At 38.3% G+C, this 13,345-nt stretch overlaps 1 protein-coding gene across 1 annotated transcript in view; it reads left to right on the forward strand.

Annotated features, from left to right (window-relative positions):
* The window catches only part of UBE3D (ubiquitin protein ligase E3D), a gene marked incomplete at its 5' end in the record, with an annotated part of 78,946 nt that extends 65,844 nt beyond the window's left edge, over positions 1-13,102 (forward strand). The window contains one exon of the mRNA XM_082277277.1: positions 12,966-13,102. Within this exon, the coding sequence (XP_082133403.1) occupies positions 12,966-12,986 (21 nt within the window). The 3' untranslated portion in view covers positions 12,987-13,102. The remainder of the gene's footprint in view (positions 1-12,965) is intronic.
* Positions 13,103-13,345: the final 243 nt, after the last annotated feature.

Genomic DNA, 13,345 nt, shown 5'->3' on the forward strand with positions numbered 1-13,345 from the left:
AGACTTGCCATAACAAGTCTGGTTTGTAGCTGGGGCCACATAGAATTCTTGTGTTTCATTAAATTTAGTCCTGTCAATGCAGATAACATCATGTATCATCAACGAATCAAGCTTTGTCTTAAGATCCCTCTGGTTCCTTGTACAACCCTTCCTTTTGGAAGACCAGTTCACTTTCAATTCACCATTAATGGATGCATTCATCAAAATTTTCCAAATCTGTCCTGATAGAGAGTAACTATTTAAAATTGTCTGATGCCTGTCAGGGGCAGGAATCCATAAGCTATTTATGAATCTAGATTTGACTCCCATAAGCACTTTACTACATGAATAATTGCCTCCCTTGGACAATAGGTGTTCCAATGTGTGTATAGGATCAAAGATCCAGGGCAAAGTTCATCTTCCGAATAACCATGTTGTTGTTGAGGAAATCTTTAGAATCAAAAGGACGAGGGAATTTGTCTCAGGTCAAAACTGTTTTCTTCAATATTGTTTTCAAAGAGACTGTCATTAGTTGTTTTTAAGTCTTTCTTACTCTCTTGCTAATTTAATAGACTTTTCTCTCATGGGTGACTACTGACAAGAAATACTTAGAAAGGATGCAATTTAAATGTACTGAAGTCAAAGTTAATTGTATTAAACCTTCTTAAAATGCAAGAATCATATAATACCAGGAAAATAAACATCTAGCATGCAGAAATTACATTACTACATTCCTTCTCTCAGTTGTTCTACAAGCAAGCTTTTTCATAATGAAAGACATAAGGGACTTCAATATAGTCTAGACAACCATTTTAATTTCTTGTGATATTCTCAGTCAACTTTTTGACTTCCGAGAGTTCCCAGAGCTGAGGACTCATGCTGCCCATGGAGAGTCTTCCCGGTATCTCCATAGTTAAATTTTATTTATTTTGTACATCATGCTCTACTCTTAAAGAAATGTGTCAATAAACAAAGTAATAATAAATCTCACACATCTTGCAACACCTACTACCCCACAGATCTCTGCTTTTAAAAATCTTCACTTTATTTACTGTTACTACTGTATAAAATGAATAGTATATCTTGATGAAAAGAGGTTTAACTTGGAGGATTGATGTTTGAGTCTGCTTTCAAAAAAAACCCCACTTGAAAGCTTTTATCTTCAATTGCCTTCGTGCTGAAAGAAAAATATTCTAAAAATTGTAAATACTGTATTTTCTTATGAAGTTTCAAGGTCAGTAACTGTTCTTTTTACCAAGAAAACATCTGTTTTCATGAGTTTGAGCCTTAAAATGGATGGTTTCAGCTTTTGTTCTGATTGCAGCTGGCAAAAGAATATGCTCAATCCCTAGAAATAAAAATCAGTTTTACCTAGTAATGGCTATAGGGATCTTAGAGGCCAGAAATCCACACTATAAAAGTACCTAATATAATTTAGGAGCTCAAATCTCACTGAGAGTGGCCTTAAAGTCCTACATCCTTTAGAAGCTTTGAAAATGTTTTATTACCCAACCAGTGTTAAGCAGTGTTTACTGAATGCTTGGCCATTTAATAGGCATCATGAGATTGTACAGGAACAGGATGACCTGGGACCAAAGGACAGCCCTGCTCAGATTCTGTCCCCCTGGGAATGAATCATAGTAGGAAAAGACATTTTCCTGAATACTCCTTAGTTACTGTGGTTTTATGTTTTCTTCTGTGTGTCTTTCTATTTCGCAGGATACAAATGAATGCCTTACACAATTTTTTTTTCCTTCATCTTCTTGGTTTGTGCTTTTATTGCAGCCATATAATCTTCTAAACACCTGTTCCTGTTTTAACTCAATCTTAATCTCTTGCCAAAAGCTGAACTGTGGTAAGAATGCAGTAGTCCCAATAAGGTGTTAAAAATAAAATAGTAGTTGATACTTAAATACCCATTTATATACACAAACAAATTAATCCTCATACCTCATGCAGGGAGGTATTTATTCTCATTCCAGTTTTAACTGCCAGGAAGCAAAGAGAGAATTTAAGCAGCTAATTTTTCAAAGTTGCTTTTTTTCCAAAAAGTTTTCAAAAGATAATCTAATGAAGACATCTGTTCAACCTATCTAGTTTCAAAGTGTTACATAACAGTGCCACATTCTCCTTTAATCTCCTCTACTGTTTTCTTTAGAGTTGTGGTAGAGTCGACTGTTCGGATTACACGTAAAAATAAAGATTGTGTGTAAATGTGAGCATATAACCAAATGCCTCTCAATAAAAGATATCAGTTATTTCTGTTTTCTAATGCATCCATTCTATGTCATGCTCCCTCTGCCCCCTCCTCACATCTTACTGGTATTTCAAATCATATGTCAGGTAGCATTTGGGTTTAGTATGTTGAGAAATGGGTGTGCACACAGGCGATGGCCACTTCTGACACCGTGGCAACATTGTGTATGTGACAAGATATCCCAGAAGTTTCAATGTGACATCAGTGTGCTCTGCTCCTATAGCACTTGCTAAGGGAGACTCTAAGAAACCCAGTTTACATCTGTGTACTGGTTTCTCTGACATAACTAACTATAAATATTGCAGGAAATGAAAAGGGTAGACCATTTCCTGGCTTTCAGGGTTTGGTAGATTTTCTTTTTAGATAAAAATGTAGCAGTTTAGAGACAAAAGCAAAATTAAACTGCAATTATACCCTCTGGGCCATCAGCAAGTATTAACCAAAGTATTATTATCAAGAGTATTAACCAAAGTGGTTGGCTTGTTTCCTTGTGGTTTCTCTATTTGTAAAGCACCTTACCACAGTAGTTTTTAGTAAATCTCTTCTGACAATCCATTCGAAGGCAGAGCAGGTGACCTCCGGTGCTGCTCTATAATTTCTCATGTCAGTTTCACCTGTCCATTAGGTTTTCTAAGGCATTTCAGTGTAAGAGATGAGAAGGTTGTCTTATGACTGGCCTCAGACAGACTCTGAACAGGGGCCTAAATTTGGACAAAGACAGACTGATTTTCATTAAATTAAAATTCAAAGATGCATTGACCTACAACATTAATATCTAATGTCTCTGGTGTCTTGCCAGTGCTGAATCCTGGAGATAACTGTATTGCTACTACCCTCGGAGTTACGGAGAGCGTGAGGGAAACCCAAATAATTTGTTTGCTGCCTGTGTGATAGCCTTGTTAATGCACCCCAATTACATCTCTAGTTTAGTGCAAATGCTTGCCCACACTTCAGTTTTTAGCAAGATATGCTGCTTTCTTCTCAGGTTTCCAGTTCAGTTCCTTGTTTTCTTTAGTTTTCCACCATGTTTCTTCAAAACGTGAAATAATCTTAGCCTGCTGTTTTACTTCAATAAAGGGCAAGGGAGTTGAGGGGAAAAAAAGGACAAGAAACAAAAGCAAGGAAAGGCATCTCCAGCCATGCCCTGAAGGGGATTCTGGCTTCTAGATTTTACCTGCTGCTGCAGCTGGGAAACAAATGACTATTTTTGTAGTAATCTTGCTTTTCCTGGAGAAACTGTGAACAAGACTTTATCTCCTACTGCAGTATATCTGACGTAGTACAGGCTGGAGGTAAATCCTGTTGAAAAATGTATTGTGTGGGTTTAAGGGAGAAGGATTGATTAGAGTCAGAAAAACATTTTTAGGGGTAGTGATTAAAAATAGGAGCAAGACAATTTGAGTTACTTTGGTAAATGATCCTGTAATAGGGAATAAGAGAGAAAATGTTAGTTTTTGGTGAAGGGATCATTTGAGCTGGAAAACTAAGCTGGTAATAGAAGACTGTATTGTTCATTTTTCTGGTTTGAATGATGCAGCACTTGAAAGTCCCCTTTGTGTTTTAGATTGTGCTACAGTACTTCATGGCTAGAAGGAGAGGAAAGGAGACATATGCCAGCTCAGAATCCAGCTGTGTTACTGTGTAGTAAAGACCTAAAAGCAGTTCTTCTCTTTCACATATGTTAGCACTTCCCTCTCTTTCAGACATAATAGGATTGAAATAGAGTAAGAGGGTATTTTGGTGAGATAGGATGCTTCATAAACTTTGTTGCAGAGAATACCACCTAAGAGCATCTAATTGAGAGCAACGGCCATGCAAATGACCAGAACATCACACATATGGGTAAGGCAGCATCTAATCAAAGACAAAAGTGCATAGTGTGCTGTGAAACACACCTGACATTAACCATACTTTATCAGCTTAATTTTGAGAGAGGAAATTCACTGTTAAAGGGAGATTATGTGGCCACTTTGTTGACCCTATTTATTCTCTCTGGAATTAGGTACGTCTCACTTGCTTCTTGGTCAACAAAATAAATCTATATATTTCTCTATTTAGACCTTTCTTTTATAAGACAGCAGGCTATTCATTGCACCTTGTTCAGGACTTTTTTCATCCTCTTCTTCAATGCTGAAATACTATAAGAGGTGCAGTTGCTGAATGCCACAGCAGCACCATTGTGTCAGTTCTTTTCCTTTCTGGGGGAGATACAGCAGTATATTATTGATTCTGAGCAGTTGAAACAGATTCCCAAGAGGCCAAAGAAACCTAGTGGCATAAGAACTGCAAAAACAGAGCAAAGGCTTTTGAGTGATGTGGTGTGCTAGTTTGAAACCAAACCAGTGGAAGATTGCAAGTCAGAATTATAATTTAATAGGAAAATTAAAATAAATGTAGTAACTACAATAGTACACTGACAGAGTCAGGATACAACCTGACACCCTGTTAATCAGGGTGGTGGTAGCAGTCCAGATGAAGTGGTCCTGTAGAAAAGGGTCTGATCTTCACCTGACAGTCCAGTGGTGTAGTTCTTATCCTCTAGGAGTCCTATAGGTAAGGGCTGTTCCTGCTGTTCTAAACCCCAGATTATAGCCAGGTGGGAATGCTTGGCTCCTTCCCCTGGGTGGAGCATCTCACAATGGGTTGATGGAATTCTGTGAGTCATGCTGTGGGTCCTTGATTGCCCATTAAACAGAGATAGCTCCCGGAGGGAGTTATCAAGGATGAGTCATGGTAGGAGATAAGGAACACTGCCCCACCTGCTCTAACAGTTAGTGAAGATGATAATAGAATACATACTTTTGGTTATATCTTACATTGTAACCTAGGGCACATGGCTTTGAGGTAATCATGTGGGAACAAGTCCTGCCATGACAGCAGACGCTGTGGGCAAGTGTGGAATGGTCTGCTGCAGTGCAGGGCTTGGAAAGGGTGGCAGACTCACCTTCCTCCAATCCAGCCTCGTGACACACCTTTTGGCAAGGCTAAGAAGTTTTTAGAAGCTGCATCGTATGTTTCAGTTAGGGCTGCCAAGCATTAATTTCTTCATGTCTCTAGCTTTAGGATACAGCTAGCATGCAGTAAATTGACACAGCAGCTTGCAGTGCCTCGTTTGTTTTAGGTTAACTTGTGTTTTACAACTGCCCATGCATATATATGCCTAAACAAATGTTTTTCTATGGCAGTTTAAAACTACATGATGCAGAAATATGTGTGCTGCTCTGACTGCATGATTAGTTTGAAGTTTGGTGTGGTGATTACTACAGTAAAAAACAAACTTCATCTGGTGTTGACTAGAAAAATCCTAAATTCCATGATGTTTTTAGCTCAGTTTGCTTTGTATCTGTAATTGCAATGCAACATTAGTACCCAGTTACATCCCCCGTTATGATTTACATTCAAGAAAGTGTATGTAAGACTAGCAAAGGTCAATAGTACTATTTCTGTGCCTGTCTTAATGATGGGTACCACAAGAAGTAATGTCTACAGTAGAAATAAAAATAGTATAGGCTAATGAGGAAGGCTTGGCAGTAAACAAAATAAAGCCATGAAGTTTTGGGGCTTCTAGATGTAAAGAAACAAAAATTAATAGCCATCTCATCCTGAAAGAAAACAAACCCAAAAAACCTTTTCATTTTTTTCACACAAAGAACTACTTGATCTAAAATTTTAAAGAATTGCTTGTCTTCATATCAAATAAAAACATGCAGAGATTTATTTTCTACTGGTTTTGCAACTGCCAATGGTTTTTTCTCTAGAGCTTTGGCAAGTTTCAGCATGCAACTGTTAACAATAGCAAAGTGATAGCTTGCAGTACACATGCACAGCCTGGTACTTTCGAGGAATCTCTTGCTTGTTCTCATTTACCTCTGTCACATTTCAAATCTAGCTTCATTATTATAAGAAAGTAATACTTTAGGAAGGATTATGTTGAAAGAATGCATGCTGACTTATAGATGGGTTTATTTCTTAAACCCTGGAGGTACATTACTAGATTGAGAAAGCATATTTAAAGAAGGAAACCCTTGCTTTGGTTGAAATTAATTCCACTAGAAATTGAATGAAAGGAATCTAATTCTCTTTCTGCATGGTTGTTTTGGTTATATTTCACATTTTCTCCTTGGACAGAAGAAGAAGTGATTTAACAGAATGGTGTTCTAATCAGTTTCCTCCTGCATTGAAGGCTGGAAAGCTCACAGATGTACAGTGCCTTTCATACTGTACAGCAGAGGACATACCTTTCCCCAGCCTTCTCCTAGGAGTTCTGGGGAATTTGACTCTTCAGATGATAGGTCTGCTGAAGCCAAGTTCTTCCCAGCTTTCGTTGCCAACTCTGTTCCTCTGCTTCTGTGGTAGCATAGCACTGACCAAAATTATGTTTTCTCTAAGACCTTAAAGCTGTTTGAAGCACGTACTCATTGAGGTGTGAAATTCCCTGCAGATATGTCTGCTAAAGAATGACCTTGACCTCCTGCAGAGTGAGTGAGGTAAGAGTCCTTCACAGAATGTCCCCTCCTCCATACCCAAATCTGAGCCCTGTAGGGGTTAGTGGGTCAGACTGCAAAGCTGCTGTTCCACATACCTTTATTCTTTAACCCAATTTGCAGGGTTTTAGTTTGTCGGGATAGCATGGTTCCCCAATCTGTGCTTCTGTTGGCTTCATTATTGCCTTCATGACATAGTCCTGTGCGGCACAGTGCTGCTGTGTTTGGCTGAGAGAGTATTCTGGATGTATTTTAGTTTCTGTCTCCTTTAGAACTCGAGCATGGTAGTGCTAGTCATGAACGCTTTTAGATTGACCCTATACATTAGTTTTGTTATTTCATTAAATATTTGAAACTTGGCTTGTACAACTGCATCTGTTCTGTCAATCTGTAGTATCATAGTATTGACCTTTTCATGGGACTCATATTCCTCTAGAGACATTTTGGTTTGAAAATTTTTGTTTCTATAGTAAAATATTTAAGATTTACCAAGCTAGTGGTATGAAGTTATGGTGCTATGAGCACAGGCTGATGTTTCCTTGGTTTTCTTCAACCAAAAATGCAAAGGAAGGGTAGTTAGATAAAACACTTTTTCATGTTCTGGTGCATACGCAAAACCAGACTTCTCACTACATGTCCTTTAAAGTATGTTGGGAAACTTTCCCTATGTGAGAGAACCTGCAGCTGCTATTGTTGACATGCTGTGTTAAGTGGCTGCCATTGATGAGCTGTGGAGGGGATATTAGAGCAGCCAAGTCTACTTACATGGCCTCCGTGCCGTAGGAGAGATGGGCACCTAGTGACCTAAGGTTCAACTACTATCACAAGAGCCTGGAGTACAGAAGAAAAAGAACTAAACATCAGTGTAACAGAGGACAGCTTGGCTGCTTGAGTGTAGCTGGTGAGTTTGCAGGCTACCAGGAGGCCCTCTTGGGGCACGTAAATACTATACTGTCAAGGTAAGGTCATCTCAATGATTGATGGCTTTGATCATCCTGGAGGTCTTTTCCAACTGTAGTGATTCTGTCTCTGGCTCCTCTCATTCTTCCAGTAGTGAACATGCTGCTTTCCTCTCCAATTTCCTCTAAAAATACCTTTGCTCTCCCCAAAAGCCACCCCAGAGATCTGAGGATGATATGCACCAGCTTGGTAACATTCAAGTCTGGAAAAGACAGCTGCTTTTTTATGGGTCTCTGGATTCAGTGGGAGCAAGTGTAAATATAGCAGTTAATGTTCTTTCACGTCTCTGCTCATCTAATGCCATCTGCTTTGTGTCCATTCATTCAAACTGGTGCCAAAATGTATTTCTGGAACAGGTTATTTGTGCATCAGCAGACTTGATCCCAGATTGTTAGGCGAGAACAAATATATAAACTGTATGGTGTGGGTAGGCAGGTGAACTCTTAAGATTTAATGTGGCTGTTTATAATCAGACATTGCCAATAGTTGCTAATCCACAGGGTAATGGTAACAGTTATAACTTGTCACTGTTTCTGGTGGTGGTGAAGGAATGGAAGGAGCAGTTTCCCCTCTGGGAGAGGTCTTATTCCTTTGAGTGCTCTGTCTGTTTTCATCACCTATGGCAACACCAAACTTCTTGCAGAGTTTATCAGAAATCGAATATTTATAGAGCTGGGGCCTAGACATGGTGCAGATGCTTTAATCCTCCCACTCGTTGATCTGTCTTTATTTTAAAGGAGTGAGAAATGTGTCAGGCAGGGTTATGGCCTTCTCTGTCTGTTTATGCACATTGTCCCTGTAGTGGTATTAGTGCATTATTAAATATGGGGATAAGGGATATGTAGGTTCATTTATATTCACATAAACATGTTTCTATCACTTTGTCTGATTCTTTTTTCAAGGTAGAAGTGTATTCTATGTACAGGGCATCTTGACTGCAGCATAATTGCAACTACCCAAGCGTTTGTACTATCTGTAGTTATTAAGGCTTAAGCCATAACACTTAGCACTAGCTGTAACATTTGTGAAAATACAAATCTGGATGTGAATTAGACTGGTCTGAGGCTTTGAGTATATGTTATCTTTCAAATCCAGCTGTACATGTGGACAAAAACACTGTTCTCAGCTTTTCACTCTCTTTTCCACCAGAGATTAGTCTCTCCCCTGTGATCTGCCAGCAGAATTGTTTGTGCAAGCCCTCCCTTTCCTGTTTCTAGGATAAATCCATCCATTTAGTGCAGACCAGAGGCCTGAGTTTGGTGTATCAGTCTGATTTCACCAGACACTAGGTAGAAACTTTGAAGTGGTCTTTTGTGGGGAGAGAGGAATGGTAACTTGCAGCAGAGGATCACCATGTGCCTGTGAGATTAATGTCATCCAGCACAGCTGGATCTAGTAGCAGAGGTCTGGCCACCACTGTCCTTGTCTTTTTGGGAAGGTTATTCTCTTCCTGTGCACATGGGTGGCATGGCATTGCTTGATTACCTGTCAGCCTTGAGTGGAAATAAGTACAGCATTTGATGTTGATTGTAGGCTGTAGCCTTGCTGGTGTGTAATCAACGTTTCCTCTGCAGTCATTTCATCTCACCTGATTTCACACTAGCACATGTGCGGGATTTAAGCGTGGGTATCTGTCTATGTACAGACTGTCTGTTGCAGTAGATATGATTTAAGATAGCCACGTAAGTTGTGTTCTTCTAAAACACAATGTAGTATTATGAACTGTGCATGGTAGTGTTTAAAAATTGGTCTGATGTTCAAAGAAGATAACAGTAAAATGCCTTTTATACGTTTAAGCTTCAGGTTTGAGCCTGGTGGTGTTTTATTTTTTGTGGTGCAGTGAAAAAAACTACAGCAGTCATATTTCAGGAAGCATTCAAAGATGTAATAGGTTCATTTTCTACTGCTGAAACTGAAGCATACGTAACTACTTTCAACCCTCTTTTTTCCTTTATAATTATGCAGGAGTAAACAGAAGTACAATTCCCTCTCTAAAACTAAAGAGAAATTCTGTATCTTCTACATACTTTTGTTTAGCTCTTAGGAGAAACATAGGTATTAAAAATCCTTCATTGTCATATTTGAGAGACATACATAGGGATTTTTATGCACCATTCACTTGGACTCCTTTGAAGAGGAAAGCATAAGGAGAGTTTCAAAGCTTGTGTTCCAGCATGGGAATGCAACTTTTGACATATTATTTCCTGTTTTGTGGAAGTAAGGATCTTGCTCCTGTTCTGGTTCTTGCAGCTGATTCAAAGATTGAACTTTTTCCTTGCTGAGCTGATTTGTAGATTGCGTTTCTTTAAAATATGTTGTTTAGCTGCCTCTATCAGGCTCCTGCTTCTCTTACAGCAGTCATCTGCTCTGCCTGCTCACCTAGTGTTAGCACTTGGTAGAAGGGATTTCTTTTCACCAGCTTCAGCCATCTGGAAGCACCTTCTTTTATCTCTTAAATTTGTTAGGTTTCCATAGTTATGAAAAATACTTTCTGAAGTTACAACTGTTTTCTTTCCCCTTTTATTCCTTGGTGTTTGGACATATTTTACCAGACCAGATTGCTCATAGCAAGTAGGATTTGAACTAGATAATCTCTATGGTCTCTTCCACCCCAAACCATTCTGTGCTTTTCCTGAGAAAGCCAAGAGAGCACATCCTCTAAAACTGAACATCACTACCTGGATTTCTCAACTTGTCCTGACTCCAAGAGATTTTAACAAAGTTGCTGCTGCTTTATTGTTTACTGAAAGAGTGATTTTGTAAGATATATCTATTGTTCATATATCTATGGTGCTCTGGTGCTCCCTCTGTATTGATATCTCTTAAAATGCTTGAAAATCTGCGGTTTATGTTTGTTCATTATCCAGAGGTCTTAGCAGCTTCTGGCTCTGTGGAGACTAATGGAATAGAGGGCTGAGATGTACTTGATACTGTCTGACAGAGTAAGATTAAAATCTTGAGAGGAAAGGAAAAACTGAGTGGAAAAGAAAAAAAAAGTCTCCTGTCATAGAAGTATGGATGGTAGAGTACATAAATTTTTCTTAAGGGTGGATTAATACTGGCTGAGTGCTTTAAGAAGAGGACAATATGCTGAGATAAGGTCAATAAAAAAACTGATTAGAGAACTGACTTTTATTCTGAATTTAGTAATAAACCTGTGTAGATGAGATAACTGTTTGGCAAATTACTTTCCTTTCAAAATGCATTCATAGCAATGAAATATTGGATGTGCAGACTTTGCTGAAAGCATTGCTACTAAAGCTGGAAGAAGCTAGTAGTTAGTTGTCTGTCTTGTAGAGAAAGTATCCTAGTAGATGGAAAACTGGGGGAGAACCACTTAGTCACATTTTTCCAACTTAGAGTAATTCATTTATTATGTAGAACATACAGTTTACTGCTGTTTAGAGATCCAACTGCATCTACAGTAACAGTATAATAAAGGAATATTTTATATGCTTCATGTTGAACTTTGGATGGATAAGGTGAAACTTCATAAGTGGTTTAGTTTCAGTTGATTTTGTTTTCAAGTATTTTCATGGGTTGCAGGTGTTTTTTTAAACAGCTTATGATTTCCATTTTTTTTGCTGGCTATGTCAGCTGTAGGGATGATCTAATGTGCTCTTTTCATTCACATTGGTAGTAAATATAAACACAGTGATAAATTATTCCTCTTGTTGCTTTTCAGTTTATTGGGCAGTAGGAGAGCCTAGCAGTCTAGGGAAACATTATGTTGCAAATAACTCTCTTAGAGGAGAGGAAAAGTGTATTTCATACATTATAAAATACAGCAAGCAGTCAAATTAAGCAAATATATCCACTCTAATGGCACTTCAAAACTGTGTAGCAAAGGAGTCTGCAATCACAGGTAAAAAAATCTGCTTAAAATTTTGAGTCTCGTGTATTGAGATGGTTATTGCTTTTCTCGATTTTTCTATTTTTTCCTTGCCATGCAAGGACAAATCTCCCACATTGTTAAGGTCAATGTGAGTTTTGTCTTTGATTTGACTGGTGCCAGTGTTTCATCCCTAGCCTGTATAAGTTATGACTTTTCCACAGAGGTAAGATTTTATATTTTTTAATAATTATGTATCTGTCTCTATTCATCTGAGCAACTAAATCATGAGAAAGGTGACAAGCATATTGATTTTGCTTTCATATTTTGTCTTTGAGAGTGGTAATCTTTGGCATAGTGGATACATTTCCCAACATGATGAGCAGTCTCTGGCTTTTACAACACCCCTTGGTTGAGCTGACAGAAATGATTTTGATGTAGCAGCTTACTGCTGGAAAATGCTGATGGAAAATGCTGTGGGAATGTGTCAGTGTGATGAGATTTTCATGAGAAAGCAGACCAGCTTCCACCCTGGCCAGCGAGTGGTTTGCTGGCAAGGTTTGCCTATAGACATTTCTGAAAATGTATGTTCTTTAAATCATAGAATCATAGAATGGTTTGGGTTGGAAAGGACCTTAGAGATCATCTCGTTCCAACCCCCCACCACAGGCAGGGACACCTCCCACTAGACCAGGTTGCTTTTTTAACTTTCTCCATTAGTATCCTGCAGATCCTGAAGAAGGCTAAATAAAATCAAAACCATACAGGAGAAACTGCTGCATGCATGTGACCAAGAACAAATGAGTTTGGGACAGCAGAAATCCTATAGGTCTCTTGTATTTGATAGATCACCTTCCCTCTAAATAGCTGTTAGACAGTTCACTTAGTGCAGTAAAGAGAACAGGTACATCATTTGCCATCTTCTGATCATATACAAATATTTGTCTTCTCCCCTCAGGTAGGATTTTGGTTCCTGGTTATTTCAAAATGTAAGGTATTTTTCTGTATGACTTCGGACTTTTCATTGTGACTTTGGAATCAGGATTTGACTTACAGTGGACAGCACTGTTCAACAGACTAATATTCAGACAAAACAGGGAATGTATCAAAGATTTAATCTAAGATAGTTTAAAAATACTATCAAATAGCCTTTTAAGTTAGATGAGGTAAACATTGTGCTTTGTTATCCTGGAGGAAAAAAGAGTTTTAGTTCTGCAACGTGCAGTGCTTGAGCAAAAAGAGAAAGTTTGGGAATTTTTAGGAGATGTTAGGTAGAGAAGAGGTGGGAAAGTAACACTGCTTTCAAATATAGCCTCTGTTTTCTCATTGCACTAATGTGTTATTAAGTAAAAAGATTATTATAATACATAATTTCTGTTGATACAAAGAAACATTTTTGTTTTACCTGCAATGTCAAAACTAATTACAGTATTGTTTTTGCTTTCTTTTATAGGTTGCCTTTTTGAAGATGTGAACAAAGATACCTGTGTTGAAAACTATTGTTAGATTTATTTTCAGCAGAAATGTGTACAGATAACTTCTAATGGTGTGACTTCTAGAAAAAAATCCACTGGCAATACAAAAGAAAATGGAGTGTGGTGGGGTGGGTGGGTGTATTCTTCATACCTGACTGTGTTTCAAAACCAAAGACAGAGTTGATTTTTGTATCCAGTGCATTCTTAGATGTCATTCTAAGAGTGACTTACCTGTCACTCTTCTGACATCCAGCTGGGATGACTATTATGATGTCTTCATTGCCAAAAGGAAATCCCCTGTTTATCTTGTACTACCTTTATCAGTGTTTGATAGCAATGTATATATCCTTAGGAAAGT

This window comes from Coloeus monedula, assembly GCF_965178545.1.
Source record: "Coloeus monedula genome assembly, chromosome: 2".
Lineage (NCBI taxonomy): Eukaryota > Metazoa > Chordata > Aves > Passeriformes > Corvidae > Coloeus > Coloeus monedula.